At 46.4% G+C, this 19,921-nt stretch overlaps 1 protein-coding gene across 1 annotated transcript; it reads left to right on the top strand.

The window, feature by feature from the left end:
• The first annotated feature begins 4,857 nt into the window (after positions 1-4,857).
• LOC123496876 (uncharacterized) lies at positions 4,858-6,111 on the top strand. Its single transcript, XM_045232272.1, has 3 exons — positions 4,858-5,493; positions 5,614-5,727; positions 5,821-6,111. Exons 1-3 carry the CDS (start codon positions 4,858-4,860, stop codon positions 6,007-6,009), a joined length of 939 nt encoding a protein of 312 aa, XP_045088207.1. The 3' UTR covers positions 6,010-6,111.
• The last annotated feature ends 13,810 nt before the right edge of the window (positions 6,112-19,921 follow it).

Genomic DNA, 19,921 nt, shown 5'->3' with positions numbered 1-19,921 from the left:
CCTTGGCGCGGGAACGCCACCGTCCGCTCCGGTCTTCGTCACGCTGTCAGGGTTCTTTGCCTACTTCGAGCACCGCCGCCGCCGCCGTCAGGCCGCCGCCGCCGCCGCTACCTTCATAGCCGCCGCCGCCGCCCGTCCACCCCCTTCATCTTCGTCCAAGCACCAGCCCATCGCCAGCGTCGCCGTCATCTACCCCGACCACTTCGTCTACTCCGACCACCGTTGGTGACATCGGCCCCGCGCCGATGGACGCCGCAATCGTCGTCGAGTTCTTCTCTGCTGGCCCTTCCGACTTCTCCGACATGGCCTACAGCTCGTGCAGGTCCCTCGTCTACGCATGCCCCGTGCTGGCAACACCGATCCGTGCCTTCATCCACGACGTGTCCCCGGGCCTGGCAAGCCTGGTCGGCGCTTCGTCAACTTCGTCTTCGTCCGTCTACGCATGCCCGGTGCTGGCAACACCGGTGCGTGCCTTCATCCACGATGTGTCCCCGGGCTTGGCAAACCCGCCGCGACGCGTCGTCAACAACATTTTCTTCCCGGCGCACCCCTACTTCGACACCACTGCGCCCATGCTAACTCGGCGTCCCCTTGCGCCCGCGGCTCCACGACGACTTCCTCGACACCGGCTACCCCGACTCGACATCGACCACGGCATTCTTCGCACGGCTACCTCGACCACGGCTCCACCACCCACGCTCTCGGCTACATCGACAAATGGCAGAAAGGGCTACCGCCTGCTTGAGCAACCTCGTCGGTTTCCACTCCTGCCATGACTCCGCGATGCGTCGACCGTTACGACTGTGGTGGGGTGTCCGTCGGCTTGCCTTCGGATTCATCTCCAGTCTTACCGTCTGCGTCGCTACCGTTGTGACTGCGGGGGGATGTTGAGTATAATGTATATTAGGAAGTATAGGATAGATTAGGATTTGTTCCTACCTTGTCTTGTACTCCAAGTTGGTCATTGTACTTCTATATATATGCCCACGAGGCTCAAGCAATACAATGAACAATTCCACCAATCTATCGCTCCCTTCTAACAAAGAGAATGATCCATATCTTTCTGGCTGATGTCTGCTGTGCCTGCCCCACGCAAAAAGGAAAGCGCTCGAGGGAAGCATCTTTGTACCGGCCGCTACGACAAGGCTGCAAGTTTTTGTGCATGCAAAAAAAAGAGAGAGTATTATGTGTGCATGTGAGCCATGAGAAATATGCATGTATCTCTCTCAAACTGATTTGCATCTAACAATGCATATCTCCCTAAGGCTTTGTTCGGTTGTAGTGGAAATAAACCTCTAGTGGATTTAACCCTCTAGAGGATTAGGTGACCCCTGATTGACACGAAAACCACTCGGGGGCCAAATCCCTGCCACTATGCAATCCAAGCGTCAGGCTAAATCAGTTCGGACGGCTGAATCTGATGGAGGTACCGGGCTGGCCGTTCCAGAGGAATTTGGAGCCGTACTCGATGCCCTGCAGGTCTTGTTCCTGGATTCAGCAGTTCGGCCTTGTTTAGGTACACGATCATGAGGCTAAGAATTCAATCTTCACACTTCAAGATTCAAGATCCAAACCAGACATTAGAGGTGGAGGAGCACGGGCTTACCGGTCCACCATTGGGGAAGAAGCACGCCGGCTATAGGGTTGTTGTGGACTTGTGGTCGCCAGAAAGCTCGCAGCGCCGCTGCTCCGGGTCGCCGGCGAGCTCACGCCGCCGCTGCAGTTGGATGAGGTGCCGCCGGTTGGGCAGGGGAGAGGAAGAGGAAGGGGACGGGGAAGCACCGCCGCGGTCTCCTCCAGTAGCGCTGCCGCTGGTCCTCCGTCTCCAGCGCTGGCGCCGGCGCAGGCGCCACCACACAATCGAAAGAGGGAAAGAGGGGTTGGGGCGAGAGAGAGGACTCGAGCGGGGGTTGCTTCCACGGGGTGGGAGGAGAGTGTTACTTCCCAACGGTTTCCGCGTGGTTTACGAGAGGTTTGAGCGGGGTTTCATACCGGCCGGTGCTAACCGAAGGCACACAGAGGGCAGACCGGGATTGAAGCCCGGTCGGGCGAAATCCACCCGGATCGGGCGGATTGGCGCTCAATCCCGGCGGGGTCGGGCGTAACCGAACATAGCCTAATGGAGGGGACTTTTTCGACAAAAAATGAAGGGGACCTGCGTGCATACATCAAACCAAATCGTGATATGGCCGAAATTTTGACAAAAATGATGAACTATGGTTAGCAAGGTGATGTTTGTCGTTCCTGCCCCACACAAAAAGGAAAGCGGTGGTGGGAAGCATCTTTGTTGTACCGGCAGCTACGACAACAAGGCTGCAAGCTTGTGCGTGAGCCATGAGAAACATGCATCTCTCTCTCTCTCTCTCTCTCTCTCATAATTTTCTCTCAGTTATGTCACTGTAGCGTAGGGTTACAGACGTTTATAGAACCAATCATTTTATGTAAGGTAGGATCCAATTGCGCAGCCCTGGCTGAAAGTACAAGGCGTGCATGGCCCAATCAAGTAACAAGGCATCAATATCAAGTGGTGTGGTCGGAACGGATCCTCCATCTTAAATTTTTGGTCTACTTTGTCTCGCAGTCCACTGTCCAGTTCAATTAAGGGATGCTGCATTTTCACTTTTCATTCAAGAAAAGAATCTGCGAGTAGATGAGACACCCTATTTTAACTCTCGTTTCTGTACGTGTAGAAAAAAGAAGTGAAAAACTCCAACCACCAAATCTACCAACAGTCTACTACGTGACGGCATGTAATCTACTATACACACAAACAATTTTCATCATGGATCCATGGGCAGAAACCATCACATCAAGAAGAGATCTGCCTGGGCGTGCCATGATGTCCCGTCCAGATTTCCTGGTAGCTAGCTAGGCCTATCTCTAGCTGCACCTTTCTCGTGATCCACTCCACACATGGTGCACTGCATGTCCCCTCACACGCTGGCTTCAGCCTTCCTTGGACCATGGTAAGTCTACATCAATTTTGCCATCCAACACAGTGCCATATGATCCGTGGCATCTGAATTCCTGTAAACTGGCGTCAAATCTGGGGAAGTTTGCGGGTGTCCAGACTCATGCCATGGACGCGTCTGACTATGCGGTCCGACCAAAACTCATTGCCGCGCCTCCTGCTCTCGAAACATCGTCATGCATTCATATCGGTCAGCCCCTCCAGAGCGGATACGACTGGATGCAGCCGCTGCCGAGCTACGTGACCAGACGAAAGGGTGGCGCCGCTTGAATGCGAACATGCTGACTGAGAAGTCTACTCAAACCGTCATGCCACATTGAAGCGGCGTCTATCATCATGCCCTGACAATTGAAGCAGGGCGCCAACCTCGGCCAACACGCATCTTATCCCCTCTCCATGCCCCGCCGCCCGACTGCTCTCCTCTCCGCTCACAACCGTCGCCGCTCCTCCCCTGTATGCAACAGCGATGACCAAGTCCGGCTAGAGTAGCTGGTTTTTGGTGCCGGCTGGTGGATCCGCCTTTCTAGGCGAATCGTGTGGTGCCGCCCACGTTCTCCGGGGACTTCCTCCTCCGCTACCCCGACGAACAAGGAGGAGATCGCGCGCTCCTCCGAATAGGAGGAGGAGCAACCGCAAACTGCCCCTCCTCGCGAAAGACGCTGTGCCGGAGCATGAGTACTGGGTGCACCTAGAGCTCCTCCACGAGCTGTCGCTATGCAACCGCGGTCGAGCGCCTCCCTCGTCGTCTTTCCAGCATGTCATGGAGAAGCTAGCCTCACCACCTCATCAAGCGGGAGCCCCTCACCCCCACGCTGCGTCAAGGAGGAATCGCCGCCTAGCACGCCGTGCCGCTTCGACCGGTCGGCGCCACCGTCGTCCCGCCTCTAGCACATCAAGTAGAGGACACTGACATCACCGCCTCGTCGGCGCCCGGGCAGCATGAAGGAGGCCTCCTTGGGCTCGTGAACGCCCACGAGCGCCTCCTGCATTATCTTGGCCGCAACGCAACGCGGAGCGTCGGGCATCGTTCCATACGTCGGACTTGACCCAGGACTGGGTCCTCGCTCTAATAGAGGCCTAGGCCCCTGACCGGTCCAGGACCACCGCGAAGATGTCCGTGCGGCACGGGCGTCGCCTCAACGACCAGTTCACCTAGCTCGGATGCTCTTACATCATTCGACAGTTGTTTTTGCAGCTAGTTATGGCCATTTAGTGAGTAAATATAACATGTATCACTAGGCAGCGTTTGCTACGTCGGATGTCGCCCCAGGCTGGGTCCTCACAGACCCCGCACTCACGGAGGCCTGGCCCCTCGCCCGGTCCAGGACCATCGAGAAGACGTCCGTGCAGCACGGGTGTCACCTCACCCACCAACTTACCGAGATCGGCGCCGGAGATTTCTACACCACATCCACAGTTGTTTTTGCCCCTAGCCATTGTACATATGAATTTATTTGCAACATGATTCTGTTTCATGCCTTATTCAGAAGCGGAGAAATATCGTGTCTTTTTTTTTGTTTTTAGGGTCGGAGAAATATCATATCGAGGTGAAGATCATGAGAAGATAGAATGGATGACTTGCTAGACGACAGGAGCGGAGCGTGTTCAGAAGAGCCGACCGTTCGGGCCCACTTGGCAGCAGGAGTTGCTTCCTGTATCGGCCCATCGGGACCGAGGACTAGTCGTTGATACGTCGGGCCCCACCTGTCTAGCTGGCGAGTATAGATGAGTAGACCGGGCCGAGATACGCCGTGTCTCCTCGCCGCCGCTCGGCCGCTATAAAACGAGCGCCCCCGGCAGGAGACAGCCACCCTCTCCCGTCTCGCCATTCGCACGTGCCACCGTCGATCGGCGCCCACGCATCCAGCTCTCTCCTCTCCTCCCTCATGGCGCCCACGCCCTCCTTCCTCTTCGGCGCCGCCCCGGAGGACACGTCGGCCCATGCCGTCGTGCCGGACCTCTCCGACGCGGTGATGCGGGCGCGGCTGCGCCGGCAGGCGGCGTCCGGGCCGGGGAGGCAGCAGGCGGCCTACCGCGGCGGGGCGCCGCCCAGGAAGACCCCGCAGCGCGGCCTCGGCGTGGCGGAGCTCGAGCGCCTGCGCTGCGGCGGCGTCGACCCGCTGCACGACCTCGACGCCGCGGCCGTGGCTGCCATGCTGGAGGCCGCCGCCGCCAACCTGCAGGCGCAGGGCAACTCCGTCGTCCTGCAGCAGCACCACGACTACCTGCCGGCCTTCGACGCCGCCACCGGCTCGCGCTACTACTCGCCGCTCCTGGTCCAGCCGCCGCAGCCGCAGCCGCAGGCTCCCGTCCGCTACGTCCAGGGCGTGGCGCCCGAGCAGCAGTACTTCATGGACCGCTGGGGCCGCATGGGGGGGTTCGTCCCGGCGGGCAATGGCCACCAGCCGCAGCTCCAGGCGCCGGCGCCAGAGTGCCCTTCAAGCCAAAGCACCATCTGGCGTCCGGCGTGCTCCTCCGCCTCCTGCCTCCACGCGGGCCAACGCTGCGACCTCTGCTCCAAGGTAGTCCGTCCGTGTCCGTTCAGTCCACTGCAAAAATTGGACAGCTTTCTGCTCCTCCAAGATTCATTTTCTTGTCCCAATTGACCAATCTTGTCTTGTTTCCTGATCTCGCCTACAAAGACGATGGTGGGCTTGGCCGATAGAGGAACACGGGCCCCTGCCGCCGCCGGCACCACCAACGCGCCATACTACTCCATCTGCGATCTCGACGCCACCATGACTGCCGCTCGCAAGGTACGTGCATTGGTTCGAGTCGTTTCGGCATCATTCATGTAGATTTGTCAGAACTAACTGATGGCTGTGTCGCAACACCCGATCGATGTGCAGGAGACGGCCGGAGAAGGGTTCTTGGTGGCAGCGGAGGGGAGGAAGGAGGTGCGGGAGATCGAGTTCTTCCCGACGAGGGTCACCAGCCACGGCGGTCCCGACGAGTCCGAGCTGCGCAGGACGCCGCCCTCCTCCTCCTCGCCGTCCGTCGGCGTCGGTAGCTCCCTGGACCTGTCCCTGAGGCTCTAGCTAGCTAGGGTTCCGACATCCGATCAGTATCCGGTCGTAGATCCATGAACGAGTTCTTGGATTGTTTTTGAGTAATGTTTGTCATTTCGGGAGCTAATTACAGTTTGCCAGCTATGCATGTATCGGATGAGAACGAGATGAATGCCCCCATTGCTTATGCATGCTACTGTGTATACCCATTTCTTTTCTTTTGGATTTGTAATTAGCGTCTGCAATTGCAATGTATGGCAGCAAAGCCTGCTGCACATGACCTCACCCACGCAACTTTGATGAGGAGGAGTGTGTGCGAATTTACAGCGCGAGATTGCCTCGTCGATCCGGGCGACGAGAGCATCCAAAGGGACAGCAGCAGACATTTTTGTCATTTCTGAAATCAATGAATGAATCAGTAAAAAAGAACTTTCATTGCTTCATACTACTATTATCTTGGGCTTGCACAAATATGCCTCCTCAGTTGGCGGCAATATCTGTTTTTGTTTTATTTTCAAAATTTCAACCTTCCTTGTAATGCTACCTATGTACCCAATGCACTTTTTTCGTGATTCTCACCAGGGTGCTTCTACATTGTAATCATTTTGTTTGGTTTGGCTAGAAAATTGCTTCCATGCATTCATCAACTGGTAATCAATTCAGTTTGTACGTTGGCGACACAACATATGCATCCTCTTATTAGTGCCAAGTTTAGTTTATTATCTGTTATCAATGATCTCTGCTTCATACCAAGATCCTCAATGTTGACTTCCCAAATTTTAATTATTCTCACATTTTACTATATTTTGTTATATGAATATTGAGTTTCTTTCCATACCATGCTTCCAAATTTTACTATATATGTTTTTTTTATTCTCGTTGCTCTCACTCGCCGGCATAATTGTAATATGTACATTGCCCTTCCGCCTCTTTAACATACCTGTATTTTCTTTCCATATTTACGCCTCAGTTCCACTCAATTATTATCACATTATTAAAGGGCCACTGCCATTTTGGAAAATTTGCTTACTACTTCCTCCGTTCCTAAATATAAATCTTTTTAGGGATTTCATTATGGACTAAATACGGATGTATATAGACATATTTTAGAGAAGAAGTTCACTCATTTTGCTCCATATGTAGTTCATATTAGAATCTCTAAAAAGACTTATATTTAGGAACGGAGGGAGTATTTGTGAAATCGTGCATTGTAGAAGGTAGTTCTGTTTTTATTATTTCTATTCATATTTGCATGAACTGATCATTTACGTAGCGGTGTGTTTTCGCTGCCTTTTTTTTATTGTATTGCCTAGTCATAGCTGTCATTTTTGGAGCTAGTTTGCGTGCCAACCACGCGTATCATTTTTATTTTTTGAGAACATGCGTATCAAACAAGGAGATTAATGCGGGAACTGCATTTCAACATGTGTAAGTGCCAATTCCTATTCGGTCGATGTTTGTCCAGTGGTTGCTGCACAGTGCACACAGATAAGGGGCGACCCAACTAGACTTCCCAGGACTCTCCTGCTCTCAGTTTTTTAGAAGGTTCTAGAACTTTCCCAATAGCATGTTTTCTTTTTGAATGTGTTTTCCGACGTTTCTATTGTTCTATTCATTTTTATTTCCCCCCCTTTTTCTTTCTTCTCTTCCCCCCTTTGTTTTTCCTCTAATTTTAATTTCTAAACCTCTTTTAATTTTGTGAATACTTTTTTTGAAATGAAGGAACATCATTTGATACATGATTTTTTCTAGGAAATTTAGAACATTGATAAAATCTCGTATGAATTTTTAAAATTCATCAATATTTTTTATTTCAAGAATATATGTTTTTCAAAATTGTGTAATTATTCTGTGAATACTTTTGGGTTTGATGATTTTTGTTTCAAGAATTTTTTTGAATTCCTTTTAAAAAATTTGTGATTATTTTTAAATTAAGAAACATTTTTTAATTACACAACTTTGTTATTCATTATTTTTTTTAGAAATTCAGAATTTATTTTTTTGTTTGGGAATAATTTTTTAATTCACGAACATTTATCCAAAGTCAGGAATATTTTTTTGGATTTGTGTACATTTTTTTCATGAACTTTTTTAAATTCATGTGTATGTTTTCATATTTATGATTTTTTTTTTTGAATTCACAAACGTTTTCGGAAATTGAAACTCTTCTGAATTCATGATTTTTTTTGAAAGCTTCCAAACGTATTTGAAATTCATGGGTATTTTAATTTTAGCCGAGAGCTACGAGAAAAACAGTAGAGCGAACAAAAATGCACAAGCGGTTGCGCTGGGAAAAAACACTACTGGGCATAGCCCAGAGCGCAAGGTGCTGCACGAGCGGCTCTCTTGGGCCCATAGCGAGTTGGAGGACTCGGTGTGGGTGTGCTAAATAATAAGTGTAAGAGCAACTCTAGCATATATCTCTCTCTCTCTGTGTGTGTGTGTGTGTGTGTGTCACTTATTGTTGATCTTCATAATAACTGCTATTTTGATGAAAACACACAAAATGACACCGTAACAAACTAACATAATTGCTATAAACATTTGTATCGTCAAAGTTTAAGGAGCTCGCTCTAAAATCAAGCTTGTAGGCTCCATATTTGGAGCTTGCAAAGGGCTGGTTTGGAGTGCATTCGAAACTCAACTCCTTTGAGGAGGCCAAGTGGCAGCGCTCACTCGATTGTTGTTGGAAAGCCGGCGAGACCCGACTCCGATGATGGCCTCGACCAGTACCTAGAAACGTCGAATAGCAACATTGCCTATATCTTATTAGTATTTCACAGATACCGCTTAATGACATTTTTAAGTCACAAATTATATGTAAATCAGTGATAGATTTTGGCTCCTAGCTATTATAAAAACTTTGAAGTATTTCGAATGTAGTTTGTTCTTAATCTACTTTAATCTTTGTTTGACTGCATACTAGCATAGTAACTATTAATTTCAAACAAAAGCAAAAGAAAATACGAAGGCTGCACTATGGTGACTCAAGCTCAAACTGCTAGTGCAGACACATGTCTGTTTCTGTTTGCAGTGCAATTACCCATCCCTTTGGGCCTCCCCAGAGTCAAAAGCAGATTTTGTTTCCTCCCTCCCTCCATGGCTAGTCAGGGGGACCAAGCTAGAGAGCACACCAGCAGCACATCCCGTTGGTGCATCATCGGTGATCACGGATTCATGGCAAAGCTGCAACTGATCATGGCGCCGAGATCATGGCAAAGCTGCAACTGCATAGAGTCCTAGTCGTGGAGTAGTAGGATTTCCGAATTCTGCATGGGCGTGCGTGCGTGGTCTTCCAAAGAGATGGCCACCTGCAAACTGCGACTGATCATGGCGCCGAGATCGAGATGCATGCTGGCGAATCTGTGGCAGTGCGGATCAGGCTAGCTGTGCTGCATGCAAAGCAGTGCCCGCCGGTACGGTGGCAGTGCCACTTGTCACCAATCACACGCCGTGCCTTTAACCTCTCCTCTTGTGGGCCGATGCAAAGCAAGCCGCGACAAATGCAGGCCATCAGGTCGAACCGTCCGGCCAGTGTGTGTCCGTGCCCTCCGACCGCGACGCCTTCTTCGTCAACGTCGGCGACTCGTTGCAGGTATGCTGCCTGTTCCTGACCCTGACACGTGACGCCTTTCCGTGCACGCGCTAATCTGTTCTTTTTCTACTACTAGCACATTTTTACTTTTCTAAAACGATTTGCACTGTACGCCTTACTAAAATGACGTGAGGCATGATTAAATTGGAGATAGTGCACTACTAGCACGCAGAGCCATCGTTTGGTTAGCATCATCACCAGTAAAAACGAAGAACATCCTATCACCCCGAGCAACTAACAAAAAAACGTAGTAAAATAAATAAACCGAGAAAAAGAAAGAAAGAGATGGTTGTGACGCGCGTCGGTACGGCTGCCACGGCAGAAACAGGAACAGGTGGCTCCCTGGACCAAATAACTGCTGCCGACCCCTCGCATATTCGCCACATCAGTATAATCCGTTTAGGCACATGAGCTTCGCATGATTGCTGCATGGATGGCATCTAGTGTGATTGCCACCTGTGTGTGCTTGCTGCCTACGAATCGTATCATATCGTATGTATGCCTTGATCTCACATACAGTTTTTTTTAATATCTAGGGTTGATTACAAGGAAAGGCAGGGGGTATTTGCAAAAATGCGCGCGCTGACTGGCTCGGGCCCGAGGAGTCCAGTTGTCGCGCTGTGATTGGTCCAGGACCAAAGTTGCACATATGATGCAAGTTGTGAGACTGGGTAGGGTTTTTGCAAGTTGTAAGACCAAATCAACACATCTGGGACAAGTTCTAGGACTCCCAGTGCTTTTAACTCATGGACCCAATCATTTTCCGCGAGGTAGGATCCAATCACACAGACTTGAAAGTACAGCGCGTGCATGGTCCAAACAAGGAACAAGAGGCATCAAGTACTACTCAAGTGGTGGTGCATGGTCGTACTGGAACGGATCCTCAATCTTGAATTTTCGGTCTACTCTGTCTCGCAGCCCAGTTCAATTATCAAAGCGATGATGCATTTTTTTTCCACTTTTCGTTCATTGAAAAATGAATATGAGTGTAGGTGTAGATGATGCATTTGGAAAGAAGCGAGAAACTCCAACCACCAAATCTACCAGCAGTGTAGCTCATGACGGCATGTAATCTACTATTACTATACACACAAACAATTTTCATCATGGATCCATGGGCAGAAGCCATGCAGAAACCATCACATCAAGAAGAGATCCGCCTGCGCCGTGCCATGATGTCCCGTCCAGATTTCCTGGTAGCTAGGTGTGCTAGGCCTAGCTAGCTGCACCTTTCTCGTGATCCACTCCACACACGATGAACTGCATGTCGCGTCACACACCGGCTTCAGCCTTCCTTCGGGGTCAAAGCTTCGGACCTTGGTAAGTCCACACCAATTTTGCCCTCCGACACAGTGCCCTATGTCCATGGACGTGTTCGTGCATCTGAATTCCTGCAAATTGGCATCAAATCTAGGAAAGGTTGTAGGTGTGTTTAGACTCACTATGCGTCCGACTATCCGGTTCCACCCGAACTCATTGTCGCGCCTCACGCTCTCAAAACATCACCACACATTCATGTCCAGAGATGTGATTGGACAGGAGGGCGGCGCCACTTCAGTGCAAACACGCTAACTGAGAAGCCTACACACACCGTTGCACCGCATTGAAGCGGCTGCTATGTGCCTGCCCTAATTATTTAGGCCAACTCCAACGCACGACCCTCAATGGACGTCTGTTTTGTCCGTTTGGGTAGGTAATGAGGCGGCGTTCGGCCGTTTTCCTGGATGCACTGGCCATGCGTCAAACCGCGCAGACGCATCTGGTCCGCCATGGCCGGCCCGAGTCCTTATGTGTACATTTTTTTACCATCGAAAACACATTTCTTTTGTTTCATGAAAAACATTTTGATACATAATTCACCACACTTTTGCTTCGGTACACCCCCTAAACACGTTGACGGCTCAGATCTCTCTATATCCCTTCATAATAAAGGGTAGGATGGTCTTTTCACCCTCGCCGATACGCTGCCTGTGTGCGGCGCCCTAGGCAGTTTTTCACTTTCTGTTTAAGTGAAAAAAAGGTGCAAGTAACATGAATTGAATTCAAGACCTCTTGGTCTAAGGACGACTACACTAACCAATTAGGACATCCTATTGCTTCAGTGTATTTACTTCTTTTTTGTGTTTTCTCCTACTTCAGTTCGCTGCTGGGCCGGTCCATTGTTGAATCGGTTCTTTAATCACTATTTCTGTTTTGTTTTTCTATTCGTTTTTTTCTTTTTTGTTTTTCTATTCGTTTTCTTCTTTTTTGTATCTTTATTATTTTTCAACAAATGCACACACTTATATTTATTTCAAAAGTGTAAAAAATGTACGCTTTTAAAATTTTGTTTATAACGTACATATATTTGTATTTAAAAAAATGTACAAATATAAAAAAAATTGTTCGTATCTTTCCAAATTGCTCAAAATGTCATAACACAAACATATTATAAAAGGAACGAACAAAACTTGAAACACGAATATTATTTGAAAAACACTATGAAATTTCAAGACAAAATAAAAAAAATGAAAAAGAGTTAAAACCAATTTATTTTGATTTTCTGCGAACATTTTTTCCATTTATGTAGAGAAAATTTGAATACATAACTATTGTTTAAATTCCAAATAAATTTTGAAAGCACGAACATTATTTGTAAATACAGAATTGATGAAATCATGAAAACTTGGCATGGTGCCTTGGAATGGTGATACAAGGTCCTAGAATAAATTTGGTCCATTTGAATGATGTCGAAAAAGGTACTCTGGGACGGAACATTCCGCCCAACCCAAACTTTTCTCAATTTAAATTCATGAACATTTTTTAAAATTCTCAAACTTTGTTTTTCACTAGTAGAAAAAGGCCCATTTGTCCTGGTTCATAAGGCTCATCTGTCCCGGTTGGGGAACCGGGACTAAAGGGTCGTTACTAATGCCCTAGGCCTTTAGTCCCGGTTCTTATACAAACCGGGACAGATGGGCCTCCACGTGGCCGCTCCGGCGAGCCCAGGCAGGAGGGCCTTTGGTCCCGGTTGGTAGCACCAATCGGGACCAATAAGCTTCCACGCGTCAGCATTTCAGCGGCTGTTATTTTTTTTGAAAGGAGGTGGTTTAGGGGTTTTGGGGGTTAATTTAGGTTGGTATAGGTAGCTAATAGAGAGATGTGTCCTCTCTTATCTCCGTGCTACTGCTACTGCTATGCCTAAACATGACTTAGATTGAAGTGAGGCAACATGTGGTTCATGTCGAAAGTAATACTAATCCTAACTTGATCAAGTTTGGATTGTACTACTTTCGACATGCACCACATGCATGTTGCCTTCACTTCAATCCAATCCATGTTCATTTCATCCACAGATATATAATAACTCTTCATGCTCGTATCATGCATCATCATAATAACAAGTCCTACTAATCATCATCATACAACTTCTACTCGTTATTAATAACAAGTCATACGATCATCATCCTGATAGTCATCGAACCAACCCTACTTTGTTCTTAGCACATGATCATCAGTATTAGGTAGGACCTAAATACCCTCTTTAAGGTAAAATAGCATAAAACAATATAGACCCTGACTCTCCATTATGGAGAATGGAGATCATCCTGCCTCCAATTCTTGCGCTTCGCTTCCTTTTGCTTCCAAGAACCTCCTTACGACTGTCCATACATTTTTTCCATTTATTGATTAGCATGTCTTCACTTCTTTGAGAAATCCGGTATGGACAGTTGAGATTCATAGGATGACCTGGATATATGTTCAAAACACGAAGGCTGCCATTCTGATACATCAAATGAGGCACACAATCCTCTGGGATTCTCTGTTGAAAAACATAGTAATAACTTCATAGTTAGCAATGATGTACTAGTTTTAGAAGTATGCAAAAGATGCACGGATGTCGTAATAGTAAAATATCTTACCAGGGTATCTCCATGGTAGTTACCGTAGTTCAACACGTGCACTAGTGGCACGTATTGACCATAATGTTGAGGAGTTTGATTGTAGATATTGTAATTCTCAATATCAGTACAAAATCCGACCAGATGATTTTTCTCCTGATAAGTTAATTCGGAGCCATCGGTGTAGTGGGTTTTGTCTACCACACATTGTTTGAACAATCAAAATAAGCTGTCAACTATTTTGAAATAAACAATATAAATTAGCTAATAACTATGTTTGAGAAACTCACATAGCGGTAGAACTGGAGGCGTATCAACAAGGACCCAAATGTCCATATTGTCTTGCTCGATTTCAGGATCACCAAGATCCATGGTGACAAGCATACCCTCATCAAAACCATACATCTTGCAAAATGCTTCCCAATTTTTGCAACCAAAATGGGTTACGCTCTCAGCGTTATACAGATTTACTTCAAAATCCACATCATGATGGGTCCTTAGGTGAATTCTCTTCGTTTTAAAATTTTCATGGTCTTCAAAATCCATCTTCTCCAAGACATAGCGTCTTGCATGGCATGGGATAAGCTATACTCGAATTGTAAAAGATGAAAATTACACGTTGAAATAGTTGAAGTCATGCTTAATTACGAAAAAAACACTTGTCGCCGTTGCGTACCATTTCAACATCGAAGGTCTCCTCGAGCTTAATGCTGAAGCGCCGATCATCGTCCAGGTGAGGCCCGTCGCACAAACCTCGATCGTCGTGGCACCACCCGCACTCCCCCGGGAGACTTTCATCGTCCGATGATGACATTTCCTACGTTCATAATTCAAAGATTAAACTTGTACAATTAAATATATGTACTACAAAAACTAAATTAGATCATTATTATTCATCACGGGTTGACTATCGGTTTGTCGAGTCTTTTCTTGAAAACTCTCAGCTCACGTGGTGTATACATTCGACCGTTGGTGATGGTCGCTCCTCCATTTGTCCCCGAGTGCATTACACCAAAATGTCTAGCACACGGGAATGAAGGAGAAGCGACCCCCACGACAACAGTCGGGATTCTTCGTCCTCTCATATATATATGGTGGAACTCTCCCTCACTGATTCCTCTCTGACATTTGCGACCGTCGGTGATGGTAGCTCCTCCTTTCGTTCCCGAGTGCATTACACCAAATTTTCTAGCACACGGGAACGAAGGAGAAGCTACCCCCACGACAACAGTCGGGATTCTTCGTCCTCTCATATATGGTGGAGACTCGACAGACTTAAAGTCAACCCGAAATATCGTTTAATTATCTTTCTAAAAGAGGATTTGGCTGGTCTCACCTCGATGTTGGAGGGGGTCGGTGACAGGGACGACGGCGGGGATGATGGAGGGGCCGGGGGCTCCTAGATTTCTGTGAAAACAAAAACCCTATAAGCTATCAACTAATCATATGCATATGCCTTGCATAGTGCTCTCCAATTTTAGCATTCAAAGTAGGAGTAGTTTTCCAATTTGAGCATTCAATAAGCAAAATCAAATCGCAAAATAAAGTAGTATTCAAATTAGGATGCATTCAATTATAAGCAAAACTACATCATCTCCATGCGTCCGTACATCGTCGAATATTATCACTAATACACCTCGAATACTATCATACATATCGCCAGTACAGCTAGAACCGTAGCGCCCGACGGGTATCGGCGCGGGCGGTGGACAACCAAAGGGAAGGAACCATCACAGGATCATAACTCCAGTGAGATCCCTGAAGATCCTGCCAGGTATTGTCGAACCTGCCCTCCCACGCAACCATGTAGCGACGGACGTGCTGGTCCTCCTCGCTGACACGGTGACGTACCACCTCTGCGGTGTCCGGAAGCCTCGGCACCGTCACTGGCCCATGCAACCGCCACCAAACAAGGACCGGGTCAACGACGGGCTGGCTCCTCACCAACCTACGCCCCCCGGAAGGTAGCACCTCCTAAAACCAGCCCGGCGGAGCCCAGTCCCGGACATGGCCCCTCTCATCAAGCCGGCCTCCTCCGCCGAGTCGACGACGAGGATGCGGGATAGGCATCGTCGATGTCGATGCAGGAATAATTGCTTTAACTAAAAAAACAAACTAGTTCTATTAATTTCCTTACTATAAATAGAATAAAGTAGTACTTACTAAAAATAAACTAGCTAGTTTAACTAGTTCTATTATTTTTCTAACTAATTCTATTAAACACTTTCTAAGTAGTACTTACTAAAAGTTATCGGGGAGGGGGGTACGTATATCGACAACGACATACCCGATAAAAAAATTAGAAGAGGAAGAAGAAAAAAAGAGGAGAAGAAGAACGGAATAGAGGAGGAGATCGAAGAAAAAAAAGAAAAAAAGAGGAGAAGAAGAAGGAATAGAGGAGAAGAAGAAAAAATAGAATAATATATTATTCTATTTCTTCTTCTTCTCCTCTATTTCTTCTTCTTCTACTCTTTTTTTCTTCTTTTTCATCTTCTTATTTATTTCTCCTCTTCTTCCTCTCCTCTTCTTCTTATTCTTCTTCTTCTTCTTCTCCTTCTTCCTCTTCTTATTTTCCTTTCTTCTCTCCTTCTTTTTCTTCTAAATATGAACATACATAAATGACTTTGATCATACACAAATTTCAGATTCCTACACAATATGAACATATACATAAATTGACAAAGAAAATTCTATGAAAAAAAAATCATAAAAATTCTATGAAAAAAATTACAACAAAAAAAATCATAAAAATTCTATGAAAAAATTGATATATTCTTTGCATATATATGAACATACAAACATTTGCATATTCAATAATAATATCACCCAAAAAAAAAATCTAAACTACACATCTAAATTGCAACAACTAAATTAACTACACATCTAACTACACATCCAAATTAATACAACTAAATTACAAATCTAAACTACACATATATAATAGCTAGGGGGCGCGGCAGCAGCGGCGGCGGCCATTACAGGGAGGAGGAGGAGGGGATCGGGGCGGCGCTCACAGGGTGCACGACGACGGCAACGAGGAGGCAGCGTCGGGGAAGGGGCGGCGCGGGGCGGCGACGGCGTCGGGGCGGGGCGGGACGTTGTCGGGGCGTGGCGCAGGGGCGCGGCCGGCGACGGCGTGGGCTCGAGGGCGGCGGACGACGTCGGCGTGGGCTCGGGGGCACGGGCGACGGCGTCGAGGAGGTCGGCGTTGTCAGGCGGCAACTGGCGATGAAATCTGAAAAAATGCTAAGTGCTGGCTTATATAGGAAAAGCTTTAGTCCCGGTTCGTGGCACGAACCGGTACTAAAGCCCACCTTCAGTCCCGGTTGGTGCCACCAACCGGGACCAAAGGCAGCAGAGGCCTTTGGTCCCGGTTGGTGGCACAAATCGGGACTAAAGGGTGGGCATTGGTACCGGTTGGTGCCACGGACCGGTACCAATGTATGCCTTTAGTACCGGTTGGTGGCACCAACCGGGACTAAAGGCCTTGTGCTGCCCGCATCGCGACACGAAAGTTTAGTCCCACCTCGCTAGCTGAGGGAGCTCGAGAGTGGTTTATAAGCCCCGCTCCCGCTGCCTCTCGAGCTCCTCTCAAATGCAGGCTTTCGGGCCTAAACACACCGTATCTGCCTGTGGGCCTATTGGGCCTTCTACGGGCCTGAATCCTGGCCCATGGGTGGGTTTCTAGTCGTATTCAGGTCGTGGTGGCCTAGTAGGTGGCGTTTTTTTTATTTTTTCCCAGTTTATTTCTTTTCTTTTTTGCTTTATTCATTTTATTTTGTTTCTACTTACAACAAAATACTTATTTATTTTATTTTATTTTGTTTCTAATTACTTATTTATTTTATTTTATGATAATTCTTTTTGCTATTAAAGTTTCTAACAAAAAAGTTCTTTATGAAAATTCTTTTTGCTTTTAATGATTTTGAACAGAAAAAACTTTGATAATTTTAGTTGCATCAATTTTATATAATTTTAGTTTCAGTAATACTAGAGGTTGCTTATAATGTTTTGAACATAAAATACGTTGATAATTTTAGTTTCATAAATTTTATTTATGTTATTAAAGTTTATTTTATTTTGTTTCTACTTATATATTTTATTAAAGTTTATTTTATTCTGTTTCTAATTAATTATTTATTTTTTATGATATTTGTTATTTTCCATGCATTTACTGTTTATTTTGAGCTATAAGACCCTGAAATTGAAAAGCACTAGAAATGAACTCTGAAAAGGTTGAAAGTTAGCATGGTATCATCATTTCACCCACATAGCATGTGCAAGAAAGTAAAGAGGGTTACGGGAAAAACTGGATGCACTTCGTGTACAAAACGGACAATCTCTTTCGAAGTATCAGGGTTTCATTCGGAAACTCGTCTGTTACAAAGGGATTTCATTTTTTTGAACTTACTTGAACTCCATAGTTTTTCTGTGTTCAAAATGCACCATTCAAAGCCACATCATCAATTTTCAACCCTTTCTGACTTCATTTGTTATTTTTCATGCATTTACTGATTATTTTGAGCTATAAAACCCTGAAATTAAAAAGCATTTCAAATCAACTATGAAAAGGTTAAAAGTTGGCATGGTATCATAATTTCACCCACATAGCATGTGCAAGAACGTAGAGAGGGTTACGACAAAAACTGGATGCACTTCGTGTACAAAACGGACAATCTCTTTCGAAGTATCAGGGTTTCATACGGAAACTCGTCTGCTACAAAGGGATTTCATTTTTTTTGAACTTACTTGAACTCCATAGTTTTTCTGTGTTCAAAATGCACCATTCAAAGCCACATCAACAATTTTCAACCCTTTCTGACTTTATTTGTTATTTTTCATGCATTTACTGATTATTTTGAGCTATAAGACCCTGAAATTGAAGGCAACATATAGCTCTCATGAATAGATAAGTGACCAAATTAATAGAAGTTCATCATCACATTAAAACCAAAGTACATACATAGTTCTCATTGAACAACATATATATAGCTCTCCAGAGCATCTAATTAAACCATACATTGAAATTATGTAAAACATTTCAATGCAACAACAAATGCGATCATAATCGCAACCAAGGTAACAATTGATCCAACTGCATAATGATACCAAGCCTCGGTATGAATGGCATATTTTCTAATCTTTCTAATCTTCAACCGCATTGCATCCATCTTGATCTTGTGATCATCGACGACATCCGCAACATGCAACTCCAATATCATCTTCTCCTCCTCAATTTTTTTATTTTTTCCTTCAAGTAATTGTTTTCTTCTTCAACTAAATTTAACCTCTCGACAATAGGGTCGGTTGGAATTTCCGGTTCAACCACCTCCTAGATAAATAAAATCTATGTCACGTTGGTCGGCATAATTTTCATAAACAATAAATGAACCAAATAGTTATAAAAAGATAATATATACCACATCCGAATCATAGGCAGGACGAGGGCCGACGGGGGCGGATACCAAAACCATCGCACTATATAATAAGAAAGAATAATAAAAGTAACAAAATTAGACAAGTATCTATCTGCAGTAAGAATTTTTTTCTTTCAGAAAGAAGATAAGAACAAGAGGCTCACCACGGTGGTGCTGGCGACGAGATCGGCGCGAGCGATCGACGGCGGTGAAGACGGGGACGGGACGTGACGGACCGCTAAACCTAGACAAATCTCGGGGAAAATGGAGCTCGGATGTCGAGTTTTGAGAGGAGAAAGATTAACTAGTGTGGCTCAGACATTTCATCGAACACCTCATGTGCATAGGAGGTGAGCTAGAGCACCCAAATGCCCTCCCTTCGACGGCCAGAAAAAATAGAGCACTGTGGAGTGCTCTGCTGCGGCGATGTGGTATATATAGGCAACTCATTTGTTCCGGTTCGTGGCTAGAACCGGTACTAAATCCGGGCCTTCTGTCCCGGTTCAAGCCAAGAACCGGGACCAATGGTTGTGGGCCAGGAGCGAGGCCCATTAGTCCCGGTTCGTGCCTCGAACCGGGACAAATGGTTCCATACGAACCGGGACCAATGCCCACGAGGCTCCGGCCGGCCCCCTGGGCTCACGAACCGGGACGAATGCCCCCATGAGTCCCGGTTCGTGACTGAACCGGGACTAATGGGCTTGCCATGCCCGAACGAAAGCCATGTTTTCTACTAGTGTTTCAAATTCATGAACTTTTTTCCATATGCAGGAACTCTTTTCATCTTTTACACACATTTTATAAAAGCCCATGATTGTTTTCAAATTCATAGACATTTATAAAAGCACGTTGCGTCACATTCAGCTAGTGTTTTAGGGTTTTTCACCGGGAAAACCCTAGAAAATGAATAAAATTTGAGAACTCAGTGAAATTTATCATGGATGCTTGGCATGGTGATGCTACTGTGTGCAAAAAATTTGGGTCCATTTTATTGATGTGAAAAAATGCATCCAGACTTGCCTTACGGGCCTACACGAACCATCACCTTT

This window comes from Aegilops tauschii, chromosome 1 (assembly GCF_002575655.3).
Source record: "Aegilops tauschii subsp. strangulata cultivar AL8/78 chromosome 1, Aet v6.0, whole genome shotgun sequence".
Classification (NCBI taxonomy): Eukaryota; Viridiplantae; Streptophyta; class Magnoliopsida; order Poales; family Poaceae; genus Aegilops; species Aegilops tauschii.
This window is presented reverse-complemented; position numbering and strand designations above follow the sequence as displayed.